The sequence below is a fragment of the Mustela nigripes genome, chromosome 2 (genome assembly GCF_022355385.1).
Source record: "Mustela nigripes isolate SB6536 chromosome 2, MUSNIG.SB6536, whole genome shotgun sequence".
Taxonomy (NCBI): domain Eukaryota; kingdom Metazoa; phylum Chordata; class Mammalia; order Carnivora; family Mustelidae; genus Mustela; species Mustela nigripes.
This window is the reverse complement of record NC_081558.1, coordinates 3,093,421-3,112,008: the sequence shown is the minus strand read 5'-3', so window position 1 is coordinate 3,112,008 and position 18,588 is coordinate 3,093,421. Positions and strand designations below refer to the sequence as shown.

Below are 18,588 nucleotides of genomic sequence, written 5' to 3'. Positions count from 1 at the left end.
GGGACCTTACAGTGCAGCTGGAGAGACAACAAACTATGTGCAAATTATGTCTTAGTTGTATAGATGATGAAAAATATAAAAGGGTTGGAGGATGGGGTTGCTTGTGAGGGTAGAAGGAAGGGTGTGTATTTTTAAATAGGAGAAGGGGGTCCAAGAAGACCTCTCAGAGCAAAGACTGACAAGCATCCTGGGCAGGAGGCACTGCTTGTGCAAAGACCCTGGGGCAGCACTGGCCCCGGGGTGTTGAAGGAACAGTGTGTCTAGAGCAGAATGAGTCGAGGGGAGAGAGGGAGAAGGGGGGGACAGGGAGGTGATGGGGGCCCGGGCCGTGAGAAAGACTAGGCTTTCCTCCAGGGAGGTGGGATCCCTGGGGACTTTGGGCAGAGGAGGGCCGGACATGACTCGGATGTTTGTGATCACTTTTATTATCTTGGCTGGGTTTCTCTGCCCTCACGGTGCTGTGGCAGCCTGTGAGAAGGGGAGGAGCACACCCAAGGTTTCCCTCCTCCCCTGCCACCTTTGGGAAGGATTGGCGGGGAGGTTAGAGTTTGGGGGACATCCCCATTTTGTTCCCCAACTGTTTGGCAAACACAGCGATGGCTCCAAGGAGATGACTTAGGGGTCATCAGGCTGTGTCTGAACCCTCCCGCCTCCCAGCTCAGTGCCCAGAGCCACCAATGGGGTCTGTTCCCTGCCCCACCAGCACACAACGGGGACCCCTGTCCCAGGAGCAGTCAGGGGGAAACTCAGCTCATGGAGGGCATCATTTGTCTGCCGGCCTCTGTACCAACGCACAGACAGCCCACTCTGCTCATAGACTCTGGGGCCACATTCGAATCCTGTCTCTCCCGCTTTCTGGCTCTGTGGCCTCAGGCAGAGGATGCCTCCTCCAAGAAGTCACCCTGGGTTGTCCCAAGCCCACCAGGCCTGGATCTCACTCCCAAGATCCCCCGGCTCTTTTGGCACCCTGGACCCTGGACCCGCATTTTGGCCCTAATTTATCAAGGGAAATCCCTCCTGGAGATTGACACATCCCCTCCCTGCCCAGGAGAGACCCTGTTCCTCTCTTTCTGCCTGGACAATGCTAAGCTAGTGTTTGTTGAGTACCTGCTGGGTACCAGGCACTGGGGTAAACAGGTCACGTGCTTGACCACACTTCACACTCAGAACTGTCCTATGAGTTGGCCCATTTAGCTAAATGTTTATTAAATGTTGTATGTGCGCCAGGTATAAATTGATTTGCAGGAGACCTTGCTGGGAACAAAACAGGCCTGAGGGAGGAGAGAGAGGGAGCTGTGTGTTGTGCAAACGGGCCCTCGGGTAGAAGGAAAGCATGTGCAAAGGTCCTGGGGAAGCCCCATGCCTGGTGCGTTGGAGGGACAGCAAGGAATCCGGTGCACTGGAGCAGAATGCACAGGGGTCAGAGAGCTGGAGGAGGTGAGGACTGGGAGACAACAGGACCTTGTGGGCCATGGTGAGGAGTCTGGAAGGGTAAAGAGGCCCCAGGGTGTTCACTGGCTGAGGAGTCCCAGCAGAGCAGCAATGAGCGTGCAGGTAGTGCCCTGGGGGCATGGAATGGCCCCCAAATCCATCAACCCAGTGGGGGTGGGGGCCGTGGGCAGAAGCCGCCTGGTGCTGATAGCAGGGGAAAGGTGCTGGGCCCACGGCCCACGCTGGGCAGGGCAGGCTGCACGTGACTGCCCAGGGCCCTCCCCCAGCTGGCTGCCTGCCTCTGCGGGCCGGGCCGTGCCTGCCCCAGACCCTATAAGGCCTGGTAGCCGAGAGCAGAGCCGGCTGCCAGCCGCGCCTCCTGTGGCTCCGAGGGGCCCTCACTCACTCCAGGTGAGCAATGCCAGGGTGGGGCCTGGGCTGGGGGTGTGGTCGGGGGCTGCCTGGGGGCCCCTCTTCACACACCCTCTCTGCCCCCTTCCAGCTGCTTAGGGTATCATCACCATGTCTGCCCCCGACAAAGGAGGCCGGGATCCTCCCAAACCCAAGGGCAAGGTAAGGGGAGGCATGGGAGGGGGAGATCCCTGCCAGGGCCCGGGACCCCCCCCCCCCAGAGCCTTGAGAAGGTGACCTCCGCGTACAGGGGTCCAGAGGGGCTTCCCAGGTGGGGCGGCAAGGCTCCGAGAGCCGTGGAACCCATGCTTCTCTGCTGTCCCAAGCTGGAGGGCGAGGGCAGGAGTAGGGGACGCGAGCAACCCTCAGCTCCTTCTTCACTGTGTGATCTCGAGCCAGCCAGAGCCCCTCTCTGGGCCTGTTTCCCCATCTGTGAAATGGGGGCCATGAAAGGAAAAGGTCTTTGGAGACCCAGAGGATGACCTCTCCTCTGTAAGGGAGGCAGGCTGACCCTGCCCATTCACCAGACAAGGAAACTGAGCCTCAGAGAGGCTAAGACTCCTTCCTGGGGCCACCCAGGAGCAAGAGTGAGGTGACCCAGGAACCCCAGGCTGTCTGATGCTTTCCCTGCCCTGCCCCTAAGGCCTGGCCCTGTCCTTTTGCCCCATATAGACCCTGGGGAGCTTCTTTGGGTCTCTGCCTGGCTTCAGTTCTGCACGGAACCTGATGGCCGGTGCCCACAGTTCAGCGAAAGAGGCCCGGCCCGTCGCGGACCCCACAGGTGCCTCTGCCCAGTCCCAGACTGAGGGTGAGTGGACGGCTCCATGGAGGCAGGGGCTCTGGGGGTGCGCCCCAGGAAGAAACCCCCTAACGGGGATTTTGGCTATTTGGGGGGTAGTTCGCATGTGTCAGCATCATCTCAATAGACATGCCAAGCCGGCATGCTCATTTAGCACCAGACGGGGAAACTGAGGCATCAAGACGGCAGGTGAGTGGCCCACAGTAGCAGGGGAACACAGCCTGTCTCCCTGCGATGTCCCATACTTTCTTGGCCCCCCACCTGCCTCCCACCCCATTTCTGATGCACCATGGACCAGACACTGGGTGTTCCCCAGGTCTGAGCTCACTGAAGATTTCCCCTCCCCGTTCCCAGAAAGGGCACTGGCTTCCAGGGGGTCCCACAGCCTGGGGGGGCCCTCCACCGTTTGGGCAGCCTCAGGGCACGCAGAGGGGCTGATGCAGGGGAGCCTGGGGTTGGGGCGGCTGCCTGGACCGGGCCTCACTCTGGGCCAGAGCCCCGAGCAGCTGACTTCTGCTCCACATGCCCGGGCCCAATGGGCAGCTGCCAGCTGCGGCAGGGTTGGGGGGCGGGGCCCTGAATCCTCTTCCTGAGGTCCCCCTCTGGGGAATGTCTAGGCAGGGAAAACTCCAGAGAGGAGCCCGAGACCCCGGAGGTCAGGGGAACCTCTGGCAGGACCAGTGACGGCACCAGACCAGTGTCCCCGGATGTCATCTCTTGCTGTCCCTGGCAGGGCAGCTGGGACATTCCTGACCTTTCAGGCTGTGCCCACCAATTACGCAATGGGCACTGGGGTGGCTGATGCCAGCCCACGTCCCTCGCCCTTCCTGGTCGCCTGACCAGCTCCTGTCCTCCCAGCAGCCACCAACCTGGACCCGACGGAGCGCGGGGAGAAGCTGCCACCGCCTCCAGATAAGGTGAGAGGTGCTGGCAGGGCCTGATGGCTTCCGCCTCCTTCTGGGGCCCCTCCCAGACTGTTTCGGTTCCTGCCTTCTGAGGGGCTGTCGTAGGCCAAGCCGTGGGCAGACCCTTGTGTGTGTCCTGCTGTGGGATTCCAGGCACTGGTTCCCTTCTGAGCTTCTGTTGGCACATCGGTGACATGGGCACGGTCCTGCCCTCTTGCCAGGCATGGCAAGGCTCCACGAGATCGACAGAGAGCCCCCCTCAACCCCGTCCCAGCTCCGTCTCGCATCATGGGACTGAAAACATGGGAACTCATCACGTGTCGTGCTTTGGGCTGAGTGCTTTCCACACGCTGCTTCAGAGTTGACTGGCCCCAGGAGGAAGGGAGCCAGAGTAACCCACACGGCAGGTGAAGCACAGAGAAGGCAAGCAACCTGCCAAAGGTCACACAGCAAGGCGTGGTATGGTAGTACCTGAACCTTGGGCAGGTGGAGGCTGTCCCGATGACGGGGAGGGGGTGCACTCGACGCCAGGAGCACCCTCTCCCCCGAGTCCCGGTAAGCCCAGATGTCCGCAGACACTGCCCGGTGTCCCGTGGAGGGTGGAAACACCCCAGTGCAGGAGCCCTAGGTTACAACCAGCACAGTCGTGCTTAAACTGCGTGCTGGCGCTCTGAGACCGTCACCACCCTTTGTTAGTTTAATTGGTGAAATCGCCCTTTGGGAGGTCAGAAGTGATGAAAATCACTGATGGGGTCCCATGACTCAACCCCAACACTTGTCCCTGTCCTTTAGCAAGTATTACTCTTCTAAATGTTGGTTCTCCTCTCTCACTTGAAAATGTTCCGTTTAATGAGCGACTTGGTCTCCAGACTCATGGGGAAACCAGGCTTGAAATCTGCCAAAAGTAGAGTAGGCAGGGTGAACACACGGTGTCATTCGGTGAGTGGCACCGAGCCCAAGTTCAGGGGACTCTGGCAAGGGCTCCAGAGCTGTAGGGACCTGCCGTCAACGATGGGGATGGTCTGGCACTGGGACAGGGCTGGTAGAGGCTGGATACCAGCACGAGAGTATGTCAGGGCGGGAGGTGAGCTGCAGGCTTTCTGGGGGACAGTCCCCCTCCTGAGGCACACAGAGGATCAGCTTGGCTGAAATCTGGGGTGTAGTGTCTCCAGCTCTCCTTCTGACCACATGTGTCCTTTCTTATCAGATGATCTCTGGGGCAAAGGACCTGGTGTGCTCTAAGATGACCAAGACCAAGGGTGCCATCTCTTCCGGGATGGCCAACATGGTGGACACAGCTAAAGGTGTGGTGCAGGGAGGCCTAGATATGACCCGGTCTGCACTCATGGGCACCAAGGAGACTGTGGCCACTGGGGTCACAGGTGCAGTGGATGTAGCCAAGGGCACTGTCCAGACTGGCCTGGATACCACCAAGACCGTCCTCACGGGCACCAAGGACACTGTCTGCAGTGGTGTGACCGGTGCCGTGAATGTGGCCAAAGGAGCTGTCCAGACTGGCATGGACACCACCAAGACCGTCCTGACGAGCACCAAGGATACAGTGTCCACTGGGCTCACTGGGGCAGTCAACATGGCCAAGGGCACCGTCCAGACTGGCCTGGACACCACCAAGACTGTTGTGACAGGTACCAAGGACACCGTGTGCAGTGGGGTGACCAGTGCCATGAATGTGGCCAAAGGAGCTGTCCAAGGAAGTCTGGACACCTCAAAGACTGTCCTCACAGGCACCAAAGATGCAGTGTCCACAGGGGTCACAGGGGCAGCGAACATGGCCAAGGGCACCATTCAGACTGGGTTGGACACCACCAAGACCGTCCTCACGGGCACCAAGGATGCAGTATCCACTGGGCTCACCGGGGCAGTCAATATGGCCAAGGGCACCATCCAGACTGGCCTGGACACCTCAAAGACTGTCCTGACTGGCACCAAAGACACCCTATCTACTGGGCTCACAGGTGCACTGGGTGTGGCCAAGGGCACTGTCCAGACTGGCCTGGACACCACCAAGACCGTCCTCACGGGCACCAAGGACACCGTGTACAGTGGGATGACCGGTGCCATGAACGTGGCCAAAGGAGCTGTTCAAGGAGGTCTGGACACCTCAAAGACCGTCCTCACGGGCACCAAAGATGCAGTGTCCACTGGGGTGACAGGGGCAGCAAACACGGCCAAGGGAGCCCTGCAAACTGGGCTCAATACGACCCAAAACATCGTCACAGGCACCAAGGACACCGTGTGTAGTGGGGTGACTGGTGCCATGAACATGGCCAAAGGAGCTGTCCAGACTGGCATGGACACATCAAAGGCCATCCTGACTGGCACCAAAGACACTGTGTCCACAGGGCTCACAGGTGCAGTGGATGTGGCCAAGGGCACCGTCCAGACTGGTCTGAACACCACCAAGACTGTCCTGACAGGCACCAAGGACACTGTGTGCAGTGGGGTGACTGGTGCCGTGAATGTGGCCAAAGGAGCTGTCCAGACTGGCATGGACACCACCAAGACCGTCCTGACTGGCACCAAGGATACAGTGTCCACTGGGCTCACTGGGGCAGTCAATATGGCCAAGGGCACCGTCCAGACTGGGCTCAACACAACCCAAAACATTGTCACAGGCACCAAGGACACTGTGTGCAGTGGGGTGACCAGTGCCATGAACGTGGCCAAAGGAGCTGTCCAGACTGGCATGGACACCACCAAGACCGTCCTCACGGGCACCAAGGACACCGTGTGCAGTGGGATGACCGGTGCCATGAACGTGGCCAAAGGAGCTGTCCAAGGAGGTCTGGACACCTCAAAGACCGTCCTCACGGGCACCAAAGATGCAGTGTCCACTGGGGTGACAGGGGCAGCAAACACGGCCAAGGGAGCCCTGCAAACTGGGCTCAATACGACCCAAAACATCGTCACAGGCACCAAGGACACCGTGTGTAGTGGCGTGACCGGTGCCATGAATGTGGCCAAAGGAGCTGTCCAAGGAGGTCTGGGCACCTCAAAGGCCATCCTGACTGGCACCAAAGACACCCTATCTACTGGGCTCACAGGCGCACTGGGTGTGGCCAAGGGCACCGTTCAGACTGGTCTGGACACCACCAAGACCCTCCTGACGGGCACCAAGGACACCATGTGCAGTGGTGTGACTGATGCCTTGAATGTGGCCAAAGGAGCTGTCCACATTGGCATGGACACATCAGAGGCCATCCTGACTGGCACCAAAGATGCAGTGTCCATTGGGCTCACCGGTGCAGGGAGTGTGGCCAAAGAGGCAGTACAAACCGTCCAGAATTGGTTACCCGGTACCCAGGACAGTGTCTGGAGTGGACTCACCAGTTACAGAGCCCCAGGCAACAGCGGGGAACAAGCCATCCTGAGACCCCAGGAGGCTCTGTCCGCAGGGTTGTCCTGCGCCCCGGACACTCTCTGTGCCAGCCTGGACCTTGCCAGGGAAGCCACTGCTGTGGCAACAGGCACCCACGGGGCCCCCCTGGGCAGGGAGAATGCAGGACACGAAGGAGCCTTGAGCTTCGCGACTCTGCGGGACGAGCTGGGGGAGCTGGGGGAGCTCTTCTGCCCCATGGATGCCAAGGAGCGAGGTGAGAACAGCACGGCTGGGCCCACCTCCCAGCGGGGCTGGATTTCTGTAAAACCCAAGCCCTGGATTCTCCAGGGACCTCTCGGATTGAGGAATCCCATCTTCTTTTCCAGCTCAGCTTGCTGCCTCTGAACCTGGGCCAAAGGTGCTCACGGCTGACCGCGGCAGCTACTTTGTGCGTCTGGGCGACCTGGCTCCTGGCTTCCGGCAGCGGGCGTTCGAGCATGCCCTGAGCCACCTGCAGCACGGCCAGTTCCAGGCCCGGGCTGCGCTGGCCCAGCTGGAGGAGTCCTTCGAGCTGGTGAGAGCCTTGCCCTCCCCACGGCCCCTTCCTCAGAATAGCTCCCCAGGCTCCCTCAGCCATGTGCAGAGACTGCAAGGATTTGCAGGGCCCTGTGGCCGGGGATCTGGCCGCACCGCTGACAGCTGCCACTCATGCTGGGGGGCGGGGGTGGTGCTGGGCTGCATGCAGATGGTGAGGGACCCCCAGCTCTGGGCCCCTGCCGGCTCCCAAGGTCACAGGTTTAAGGTGTTCGGATACATTGGCCTCACTTACATGTGCAGTGAGGAGCCCGGGCATCCTGCCTCAGTCGGGATCCCTGGGATGTGCCCTCGCCGCTGTGTGTTCAATCAGGGCCCCGGGCTCTGCTGAGCCAAGGTTTGAAGACCAACTGGTCCAATCCAGTGAGGTGTAGACAGGGATGATCAGGGCCCTGGGACACTGGGCCATCTGGGGGCATCTGTAGCTATCATGACTGCGAGCAAAGGTGCTCCTGGCTTCAAGGGGGCTGGGCCAGGGATGGTGCTCAGCCCCCACCCAGCGCTCAGGGACAGAGGACTGGCCTGACCCAACAGAGGTTTTTGTTAGAGGGTCACTGTGGCTACTGAAGGGAGAACAGGCTGGTCCCGGGAGATCAGTGAGGTTTTCACAAAAATCCTGGCAAATGACACGATGGGGCCTCAGGGCTAGTGTCAGTGACAGCGAGAGGCACCCGTGTCCCAGATGTGCCTCTAGAGCAGCGCTGCCAAGGTCTGTGGGCGGGCTAGATGTGGGGCTCAAGAAAAAGGGACCCTAAAGCACCTGAGAGATTTTTTAAAAAGTTTTTAAAAGTATCTTACTTAAGTAGCATCTACACCCAACATGGGGCTCGAACCCACAACCCCAGGATCAAGAGCCACACGCTCCACCAACTGAGCCAGCCAGGCACTCTGTGTGGGAGATTTTTAGCAGGGGACCCCAGGGGGTGCCGAGTGGGTTGGGAGTGAACAGTGAGAGTTTGGTTTTGGATATGGGAACCTGGAAGTGACTAGCGGGCCCCAGATAGGAGTCATGGCAAGGTGTGCTAGGAGGGCGACCATAAGTTAGGAGTCCACACCTGGGCCATTGACCCAATGAAGATGGGTCAACTAACTGGTGGTGGGGCTGGGGAGGCTCCTATGTGCCGGGGACCAAACAGTCAAGGAAGAAAAGCTGCCAAAAGAGCTTTATCTCCAAACGGGGGAGAGATAAACAGCAAAGAAGCAAACATCTGTGATAACTTGACAGTTAACGTGCCCCTGGGGAGTAATGAAACCTGACAAGCAGGGACTAGGGCCACTGCACTGGGTGGCTGGGGAAGGCCTTACCTGGAGGACAACCTAAAGCCGAGACTGGATGGGCACCACAGGAAAGGCCAGAGGAAGCATGCTCCAGGTTGAGCAGGCAGCATGTGCAAAGGCCCTGAGGCAACAGCATGCTAGAAGTGGTTAGAGGACAAAATGAGGCCAGCATGTCCAGAGCAGAGTGTGACAAAGTGTCAGCAGGAGACGTGGTCTGGGAAGTCCCAAGGAACGTTGTAGGCCATGGTGAAGAGCTGGATTTTATCCAAAGGGCACTGGGGAGCCAGGGGAGGGTTTTGAGGTGGGAAGTGAGTTTGTTATTTGGTCTCTGACAAGCCCAAAGAGAATAGGGACTATTGCCCATTGCTGGCTCTAAACTTGTGGCTTTCCCACTATGCAATGGAAAGGTCTAGACCCAAGTCTCCAGGGCCAGCCCCAGGAATGTCCCCAGGGGAGAGTGTATCAAAGGATCCTGCTGAGAAGCCATAATTCCTCTGCTGGACTCTTTCTAGATTGAGAAGGCCAAGCAGGCTCCAGAAGGCCAGTCACGGGGGGACCAAGGTCTGAGCAGCCGAGTAGAGGAAGGTGTTCCCCAAGAGGTATGTAAGAAAGGGGCACGGCCCCCGCTCTTCTCCTTCAACCCCTGCTTACCTCACCCCTACCTCCCCCGCAGGTGCTGGACTCCAGGGCTCTGTCCAGGGCCTGCGGCCTCATCCAGCAGCTGCACGTGGCCTACAGCACCTTGGCCTCCAGCCTCCAGGGCCTCCCCTCTGAGCTCCAACAGCAGGTTGGGCAGGCGCGCCATGGCCTCTGTGAGCTCTATGGCCTCGTCTCCTCGGCCAGTTCCGTGGGAGAGCTGCCGGCAGAGCGCCTGGCCCAGAGCCGCGGGGCGGTGCGCCAAGCATGGCGGGAGCTGGAGCAGATGCTGGAGAGTGTGCAGCATGGCCCGCCACTCTGCTGGCTCGTGGGGCCCTTTGCCCTGCACCCCACTGGGCAGCAGCTGTAGGTCCCTCCTGCCCACAGAGCCCTCTGTAGAGCCTCCTCCCCAGCCCCAAACCAGCTCCAACTCCCCTCAGGTCTGGACTCTGCCAGCGGGTGCCACTTGGCACCCACGGAGGTACCGAGGTGGCCATGCCACGCACCCAGCTCTGGCCCCGCCTATGCCGTCCACCCTTTCTTCCCAAGCACCACTGGGCCTTCTCCTAGCCTAGGTGCCCAGGGCTGCGCAGACGGCTGACAGAGGGCCTTCCCCTGATGGTCTCAAGCAAGCCCTCCAATTAGGAAGAGACGTGGAAACACCCCTAGGTCTAGAAGGTTCTCCATTCAGCAGCCTCCACTAGGCGCCCCTTTATCTTCGGGGCACCCCAACCTGGTCCCTTAGCTACCGGTGTAGCTGCTGCTCCTCCACCTGGGCTCCCGGAGCCCCGTCCTCACTCCAGAAGCACACACCTGGCCCTCAGCAAACCGTGTTCCACGTACCGGAAGGTACCAGAATGCTACCGTCACCTGGCGCAGGCTCCTACCATCTCTGCTGACATCCAGTGTGGCCAAGGGGTGCTGTGAGGGTGATGCCGCAGCAGCCGCAACAGCTGCGTGCTGGCCCGGATGGGGGACCGGACTGGGCCTCAGCTCACCCGCAGAGCTGATATTCTGTGGTCCTCAAGGCTCTGGGCTGAGGAAGAAGTGAGAGGGCTCCCCCATGGGGGATGGGGCCCTGAGGGCTATATGACAAAATGTGCTCAACACGGTCCCACGCCCACCCCGGGCTGGAGAACAGGGGCTGGGATGCATGCAGGGTCCCCTCCATCCTGGCCACACTGTCCCTAAATGCCCAGGGCAGCCACGCAAGGTGGGTGGCATGTGGGGAAGCTGAGGCTCCCCTTCACTGGGCCTCCCCCCGTCCTCCAGCTGCAGGGAGCCAGCCAAGCAAGCCCCTGCTTCCCGGAGCCTGTACCCCATCCACAACCCCTCATCGGGCTCCCGCCCTCCCTCAAGGAAGGCTTGAGGCACCCCCCTACCAGCCCCTTCTCAGAAACAATGGGGTGTTCCAAGGACGCGACGCCAGCCTTCACCAAAGGGTCCCCGTTGGCTCCCAGCCATGGTGAGACCTGTGTGACGGGTCAGGAAGCCCCTCGGGCCTGTCCCTCCTCAGTCTCTGCCCCAGGCAGAGGCGCTGGGCGCACAGCCATTCGTGCAAACCGAGCGGTCACGGGAGCTTCAACCCAGCCAGCCCACACAGAGGGTCGCCAGGCTCTGAAGTCCCACACCCACCACAGCCTTGGCTGAGATGGAGGCATCTGACCAGGGCGGGGCGGGGACACACAGTGGACGCCACTACTGATGCAGGTGCCTGGCCCGGGACTGCACACACTGTCCAAATCCCTGTGCCAGGCCTAGGAGCCTGGGGTCACTTTACAAGTAAGGAACGAGAAGCCCCGAGGGAGAGGGACACTCGTCCAAGGTCAAGGAACAAGGCCTGTCCCCCAACAGTTAACGCCCTCTGAACATCAAGGACAACGGCTAGCCCACAGCACCCCCCGAACCCTGAATGGCTTGAGCACCCCGAACGGCTGCAGCCGGGGACCCAGGTCTCACGTGCAGCCCAGCTAGGAACAGGAACGCGGAGCAAGGCCGCGTGAGAGTATCTGGGCCCTGGGCCGCCCCACACAAGAGGATCAGACCGCAGCCTCCGCCTGAGCCTCCGTTACTTCTGAAACAGCCCCCACCTCCCCTCTCCTTCACCGCCAGCCCTGCAGGCGCACACCGGGCAGGGGCAGGGGCAGAACCGAGTTCACATTCGCTGTGAACGGTGACTTCGTGGCTTAAACCTTCTGTCCCTGGACAGCTGCACCAACAACCCTAGAAAACCGAGCCAATAAAAATGACTTTCATTAAAAAAACCCTTTATAGTCATTTCATGTTGGTTGGAAATCACAGAAGTTAGGCAGAAAAACAACCCAGGGAACAGATACAAAGGGACAGCACGGTGCTTCCCCAACAGGTCTCTGCTCCGCGGGTGGTGGGCGGGGGCCGGGGCAGGCCTGGGGCATCTACGTGCGACGGGTAGGCCTGGCCGCCAGGGCTCAGCTGTCCTCCTCATCCAGGGACTCCGAGTCCATCCGCCCCCTCGCGCGCTCCTGCCACTCCTTCCCAGGCACGTCCAGCTCGGGGCCCTCCCGTGCGCTGCTGGTGGGAGCACAGGTGGGCGGGGTGAGCACTCGGGCCTTCCGCTGCCAGTGGAGACCCAGCGCCCAGCAGTGCAGCCCGCATCTGGAGCCCCCCCAACGCTGCCCCAGCCGGACCCCTGCCAGACCCTGCCAGGCCCAGGCAGGCCCAGGGTCCTTAGCGCGGTGACGTCAGCGTCAAGCAGCCCGCTGCACCCGCTCCTACAGCACCAGGAGGAAGCCAGTCTCCCCGGGGCCGGGCCCAGAGCAGCTCAGAGCTGCGGAGCTCCCTGGGTGGGGCACCCAAGGGTCAGCAGCAAAGGTGGGGGTCGCAGGCCGGCGTGTGGACAAGTCCCTGCGGCCATGACCAGAACAAGCAGCCCACAGAGCAGAGGCCTGTCAGGAGGACGGCTGTCGCCCTGGCAATACTCACTCGCTGTGTAACGGCTCTTCGGAGGAGCCACAGCCCGGCCCCTCCTCGGAGTTCTGTCCTCCCTCCTGCTCCTTGTCTTCCGCGCTCTCCGCCTTCTGGGACAGGGCCTCGCCGTTCACCGGGGCTGAGAGATCTGGCGGGAGAGAGGCTCCTGGGATCCTGTAGCCCCGCCTGCTGATTTGGGGCCAGGAGCCCTAAAGGAGCCGCCACCTGCCTCAAGGGCTCTGGTCCTCTGCACCCCCATCCCCCCAACCCTGCCTCCCAGTCAGCCAGGCACACAAAAGCCTCAAGAGGGAGGAGCCAGTTAACGAGTGGCCATTCGTAAGGGGGAGAAGCCTGCGTGACAGAAATACGGCGATGTCCCCTGCAGGCCGTCCCCGCGGCTGCTGAGGCTTCAGCGGAGCACCTCTCAGCAGCTCCATGGGATCACATGACCCGAGGAGGAAGGACCACCCTCCCGTTAGACAGGGACCAGGGCCACTGACCCTGTGGGAAACACCCGCGTTCTCCAACCCCACGCCTGTCCCAGCAGCGCTCCCGCACGAGGCCCGCACACACGTACACGGCCTCCCATGCCGTCGGGCTCTGAGCGTCTATGAGCGGCTCAGATACGTGCACGCACCAGGCCCCGGCCACCTTAAGGACACAGCCAGGCATGCAGAAACAAGCCACTTTGGCCGTGGGGGTTGGTGCCAAGTGGCGCCTGAGGCCCAGGGAGGTCCCACCCTGCTCACCAGCGCTCGCCTCGACCTCCGCCCTCTCCGTGGAAGCCTCCTCTCCGGCCAGCACCTCCTCGGCCTTCTCCACCTCGGCCCTCTCCTTCTCCAGCCCGGCTCTGGTCGCCTTCTGGATGGCCTCAATCTTTGGTCCCAGGACCCGAGACTTGAGCCGGGTGTAGACCTCTGCGGCCTTCTCCATCACCTCCTTGTTAGCCTTGTAACGGCGGATCTGGCCCGCAAGAGGCCTGGCTCAGGAGACGCAGCTGGTCTCACCCCCCGCCACAGACCCGCCCCCAGTGCAGCCGCCCTGGCAGCACCTTCCCAAGAGCGCGGTGCAGCGAACACCGGCACTCTGGCCAGCCAGCACACTGGCGTCCTCCTGGACCGAGGGCTCCGCGGCTGGGAACCCAGGCTCGCCAGGCAGACAGAACCCTGCCTCGCCTGCCACCTGCCCCTTCTACTGCTGGGATCCCACGTACCTTCTTCAATGTGGCCACCACATCTGTGTTCTTCTGGAGGATCTGTGAGGTCACCTGCAGGGTCCCTAGCTCCTCTAACGCATTCAGACACCTTTTCACGTCCTGCAGGGTGGGGAGGGGAGTAAGGAGGGACAGCATCTAGCTGAAGGGACCCTGGGGGCCCCATGGGGCAACCTGGGCGGAGGGCGGAGTATCAAGGGAACCCCAGGACTTGGTCGGGACACAGCACTTGCAGGGCTGCTTGGCACCACCTGGTGGTCATGCCAAGCAGTGCACCCGAGGTGGCCAACCCAGGAGAACAATGACCCTGGATTTGCCTCCTGAGACTTCTGAGGGAGCTCCAGACAGGAGGGACGGGGTGAGGAGGGGGGCTGCTTGGCTCAGAGGAAGTGGCTGCGATGTGGCCTCAGTGCTGCAACGAGGGCCTCACCGGATTGTCAACTTTCAGGGCGAACTTGATCTCACTGTGCAGCTTCTGCAGCTTCTCCTCCACGGAAGGTTCTGGGACCAGGAGAGAATGCAGCACCTGGGCCTGAGCAGCGCCGAAAGGGCCGCCTGGCCTGACCCCCTACACCTGACTGAGTCCCTCGACCCCTTTGTCAGAGCTGGCCGGGGACCTGCCCCAGCACCGGGCTGCTTGTTGGCTTAGCCTCCCGCCAGCGGCCTGCCCCTCACCTTTCTTCTTCTCCACCTTCCGGTCAGGCGGGAACCCTTCTGACCGCTTCCGGGTTCGCTCCACCTTCGCAGGCCTGTGGAGTCACACCCCTTAGTCCTGCCCTGGACTGCCAACCAGCCACCCGACCCCGGCCACTGCTGTCTCCTGACTGTGCGGTGGGGAACCTGAAGCCACTGGGAAGGAGACCCTCAGGGGGCCCTGGAAGCTGGAGGGAAAGGAGGTAAGGCCTGTCGTGATCGGGTCTAGGCAGTCACCTGAAGTGACCAGGGATGGCGGCCAGGGATTCCTCTGCTTCTTGCCGGCAAACAGTATCAAGTCTCAGAATTATCATCACTATGAACATACCACCGAGAATAAACGGGGACTTAACAGAAACCCGAGTGAACAAATTACGGGAAGGTGCCCCATCCGACACCTGTTGAGGACCGCAGGCCCGGTTCCACAGCGTGGACGCGACACTCTGCTTGGCAGAAGCTGCCAAATTCCCATGGGCAGGTTCCCTCACTGATGCGGGAATCTCACTCGGCCAGCAGCGGGAAGAGGGGCTGCGTCCCCCGCCTTGGCGGGCCTCGGAGGAGTCTCAGAACCACAGGTCTCGGGGAGGATCCCTCCCCTCAGCACTGCTGACATCAGGTGGCTCCCTCTCTGGCGGGTACCCTGGCGCCCCCTCGATGCCAGAGCACCCCCCGTGTGACGACCACAGATACGGCGTGGTGCCGCTTGGGGCAGGATCACGGTCCTGGAGCAATGGCTCCTATGTGAGCCGATGGAGCCCCAAGAAGGGGACACTCGGATCAGATCTATCTCCAAGGCTGAATTCGGAAATCGGAATCGGAAACCCTGCTCCCGTGGGGGTGAGGGGTAATGGGTCCCCAGGAGGCTGAGAACTGCAGGGACTAGCACGGGGCAGGTGGGCCCCCAGGGAGCTGTGGGAGGAGAGGCGAAACGAGTGCTGACCTGGCTCGGGGCCTCTCCTCGGGGCGCCCTCTCTTCTCCTTCTGGCTGGGTCTCCTCGTGGGCTCTGTGCTTTGTGACTGTCTTGCTGCCTTCTTTGCCTACAGTGGCCAGAGGGAGGGCTGGAGTGGCAGGCAAGAGGGGCTCTCCGCCTTAGAGACAGTCTGACACTTCCCGCCACCACCTCTGCACTGCTGGGAACTGGTGCAACAGGCAGGAGGGGACAGGAAGAAGGACTCTGGGGTCCAGTCCGTTCCCCAGGCAACGGCTTCTCAGACCCTAAAAGGACCACTCCCTCGATGGGTGGGGCAGCCCCACTGCACACACTTCTCCTGTGGCAGGGGTCTTGGTCCCCGTTTTGTGATCAAAGAGAGACAGGGAGAGAACAGACTACTGCCCTGCTTCCCCGTCCTCCCAGCACACAGGGCACCATCTAGGAGTCGACAGGCCTGGAAAGTCAGGCTCAGATTCAGGCAGGCTGCAAGGACCAGAGAGCAGGAAGCAGACAGGCCTGTGGGACTGCAGGGCACCTGATGGCCACCACCAAGTCATCAGAGACCTCCTACCTGCTTGTCGCTCACTCAGATTCCCTCCTTCCCTCCCCGCAGCAGCCAGAGCACCTGTGAGCACCTGAGTCAACTCCCGCTCCTCTGCCCATTGCCCTCTAGGGCTACCACTCACTGAGGTAAAAGCCCAAGTCCTCACCCCGATTCCCAAGGCCCCCACACAATCTGCCCTGCCCCCTCCTCACCCTCCCCTCCTCCCTCTTTCTTCCTCACCCACTCTGCTCCAGCCACACAAGCCTCCTGGCTAGTCCCCAAACACATCAGGCCTGGTGCTGCCACAGGACATTTGCAGAGACTGTGCCTTCTGCCTAGAAAGCTATTCCCCCCGAGTATCTTCCTACACCACCTCTCATTTCATTCCAATCCTTATTTAATGGCACCTTCTCAACTAAAGCCTTTAGGATTTACCCTACCTAAAACAGAAAACCTCACCCGACAGCTCCTGCCCTCCGACCCTGCATTCTTGTCCTTAGCAATGAACACTTTGGAACATCTCAGGTTGTTTCCCACACCCTGGGCCACAGCACAGCACTCAGCATGCAGTTGGTGCTCATTGAATATGTGGAGTCAGGAACGGACTTGCTGGAAGGGGCGGGCTCGAGGAAGAAGCCCCTCGGTCACCATATCCTCCCCCAGAGAGGAAGAAGCCCCTCGGTCACCATATCCTCCCCCAGAGCCCAGGACACACCACACCCCGATGGTACGCACCTCTCTCTGCAGCTCAGCCTCGGGCCCCGAGTCGGAGGAGGACTGTGGTCCCCGTCCCCGGCCCTTGCGGCCACGCTTCCTGACGGGCTCATCCTCGTCCCCAAGCTCATCCCCGCTGCTGCCCCCGCTGCCCCCAGGCGGGGCCTCCCCGCGCTCGCGCTCGCGTCTCCGCTCCTTCTCCTCCTTCTCCTGCTCGCGGAGGCGCCGCAGCTCCTCCTCCTGCTCCCGGCGCCGCCTGGCCTCCAGCTCCCGCCGCCGCTCCTCATCCCGGCGCTTCCACTCGCTGATGCGGTCCACCTCGTCACTGTCACTGGGGGTGCAGGCTGGTCAGAGGGCCGCGGGGCCAGGCCCAGCCACGCAACCCTGGCCCATGACCCGCTGGTCACTGCTCACCCACCTGTCACTGCTCGAGCTCGTCGGGGGCCGCTCGGGCTTCGGTTTCCGCCCGCGGGGCTTTGGTGGAGGCTTTTCCACTGTAGGAGAGGAAGGGGTGGCCCGGTCTACACGGGCACTCTCCCACAGGGCAGGCCCCCACCGCCGGCAGCCAAAGGTGAGGGGCACACCGCTGGGACCATACCTGGCTTCCTGCCCCGAGGAGGTTTCTTTACAGACACGTCCGAGTCGGAAGAGGAGGAAGAGGAGGAGGAGGAGGAGGAGGACGGCACTGACCTGGCCACAGCCACTGGCTCACCCTTGGCCCCGTCGGATTCTGGTTTGGAGTCGGAATCGGAGGCTGAAGGTGCCTTCTGAGAGAGGCGGGCACAGAGGTGAGAAGAACGCAGGCCAAGGAGAGTGCCCCTTGCAGCCCCCAACCCACAAACAGCCTCCATGTAGAAACCCTTCATGTTGGTCAGGAATCACAGGCGGCCCCCGATGTGCCTGCAGCCACCTGACGGTCCGGCTCAGTGATGGCATGTGACATCCCCAGGCCTCATCTCCTCCTTGGTGAAGCGGGGGAGGCAGAGGAGGGCTACTCTTTTTTCCAGTAGTTAGAGCTCTTTCGACTACAAACTACGGCCTATAGCACTTTACTCCCTTCCAAGGCCAGCGTTCTAGCAACCCGTTTCCCAAACTGGCCTTTACACTCCTCTCAAGAGCGATGGTGTCTCCGCGGTCTCAGCTCCAGGGAAGTGCTCTGCACACACCAAGCTCAGAAACTATGAGCTGAAGCCATCCGTGGAAGCAGAGGTAAAGGTGGAAGATGGCGGGCCCAGGGGCTCCCTGTAGCCTATGACCTACCCTCCTCCAAAAAGGACTGACTCTCACACTGCCTGGTGACCGTGGAGAGCATCTCTCAGGGTTTCCCACAGGCAGTCAGGTGGGAACAAAATCACAAACAACAAAATGACGAAACGAGCAACCTCTACCTTTTTCTTCCGTCCTGCAAGGGGGCCCCGCCGAGGCGCCCGGACCACAGCTTTCTTCTCGGGGGTGAAGTCCTGAACAGAGAGAAGGGGGCTGAGTGTGGGCCCCCTGGCTGACTGCTGCTTGGCTCCCATGCGGGTGTCCACCCTCCCACAGAGCCAGCCACACACTCACCTGGTCACTGGTCTTTTCTGACTCAGATGAGCTTTCTGAGTTCTCCTCCTCTGATGGGGACACACTGGCTTGATCCAGGTCGCTGGAGGCCTTTCGAGTTCGTTTTGACACTGACATCTAGCAAGGGAGCAGCCCAAACAGAGCCACAGTCAGAAAGCCTATGTGCTTGGCAGCGCTGCCTCCCACTTGGCCATTCATACTCTGAAGAGCTGATGTTCTGGAACTTTTGGAAGGCAGCAGGGACCCTTTTGAGGATCTGGTTAAAAACCATGGATCTTGGGCACCTGGGTGGCTCAGCTGGTTAAACAACTGCCTTCAGCTCAGGTCAGGATCCCAGAGTTCTGGGATGGAGTCCCACATCGGGCTCGCAGCTCCATGGGGAGTCTGCTTCTCTCTCCGACCTTCCCCTTTCTTATGTGCTCTCTCTCAAATAAATAAATAAAATCTTTAAATAAATTAATTAATTAAAAACATGGATCTTGAGGGCGCCTGGGTGGCTCAGTGGGTTAAAGCCAGAGCCTTTGGCTCAGGTCATGGTCTCAGGGTCCTGGGATCGAGTCCCACATCGGGCTCTCTGCTCAGCAGGGAGCCT

General features: G+C 60.9%; 2 protein-coding genes across 4 annotated transcripts in view; one reads left to right on the top strand and one right to left on the bottom strand.

Moving 5' to 3' along the window:
- The first annotated feature begins 1,778 nt into the window (after positions 1 to 1,778).
- On the top strand, positions 1,779 to 11,644 carry PLIN4 (perilipin 4). 2 transcript variants are annotated; one of them, XM_059388712.1, is made up of 8 exons: positions 1,779 to 1,842; positions 1,934 to 2,004; positions 2,515 to 2,650; positions 3,503 to 3,558; positions 4,754 to 7,160; positions 7,273 to 7,460; positions 9,271 to 9,357; positions 9,432 to 11,644. In XM_059388712.1, the coding sequence occupies exons 2-8, from the start codon at positions 1,954 to 1,956 to the stop codon at positions 9,762 to 9,764; spliced, it is 3,258 nt and encodes a 1,085-aa protein (XP_059244695.1). In that variant the 5' UTR covers positions 1,779 to 1,842; positions 1,934 to 1,953; the 3' UTR covers positions 9,765 to 11,644. The 2 variants fall into 2 exon arrangements, with proteins under 2 accessions (XP_059244695.1, XP_059244694.1); XM_059388711.1 differs by having other exon boundaries at positions 3,500 to 3,558.
- Positions 11,641 to 18,588, bottom strand: part of HDGFL2 (HDGF like 2) — a 21,193-nt gene continuing 14,245 nt past the window's right edge. The window contains exons 5-16 of one of the 2 annotated variants that reach the window (XM_059388714.1): positions 17,997 to 18,113; positions 17,825 to 17,896; positions 17,035 to 17,203; positions 16,855 to 16,930; positions 16,458 to 16,767; positions 15,187 to 15,284; positions 14,229 to 14,302; positions 13,984 to 14,054; positions 13,554 to 13,655; positions 13,090 to 13,303; positions 12,356 to 12,488; positions 11,641 to 11,941 (exon numbers count right to left, since the gene is read on the bottom strand). In XM_059388714.1, the coding sequence (XP_059244697.1) occupies positions 11,842 to 11,941; positions 12,356 to 12,488; positions 13,090 to 13,303; positions 13,554 to 13,655; positions 13,984 to 14,054; positions 14,229 to 14,302; positions 15,187 to 15,284; positions 16,458 to 16,767; positions 16,855 to 16,930; positions 17,035 to 17,203; positions 17,825 to 17,896; positions 17,997 to 18,113 (1,536 nt within the window). In that variant the 3' untranslated portion in view covers positions 11,641 to 11,841. Of the gene's footprint in view, positions 11,945 to 12,355; positions 12,489 to 13,089; positions 13,304 to 13,553; positions 13,656 to 13,983; positions 14,055 to 14,228; positions 14,303 to 15,186; positions 15,285 to 16,457; positions 16,768 to 16,854; positions 16,931 to 17,034; positions 17,204 to 17,824; positions 17,897 to 17,996; positions 18,114 to 18,588 lie in introns of both variants that reach the window. The other variant, XM_059388713.1, reaches the window with a different exon arrangement.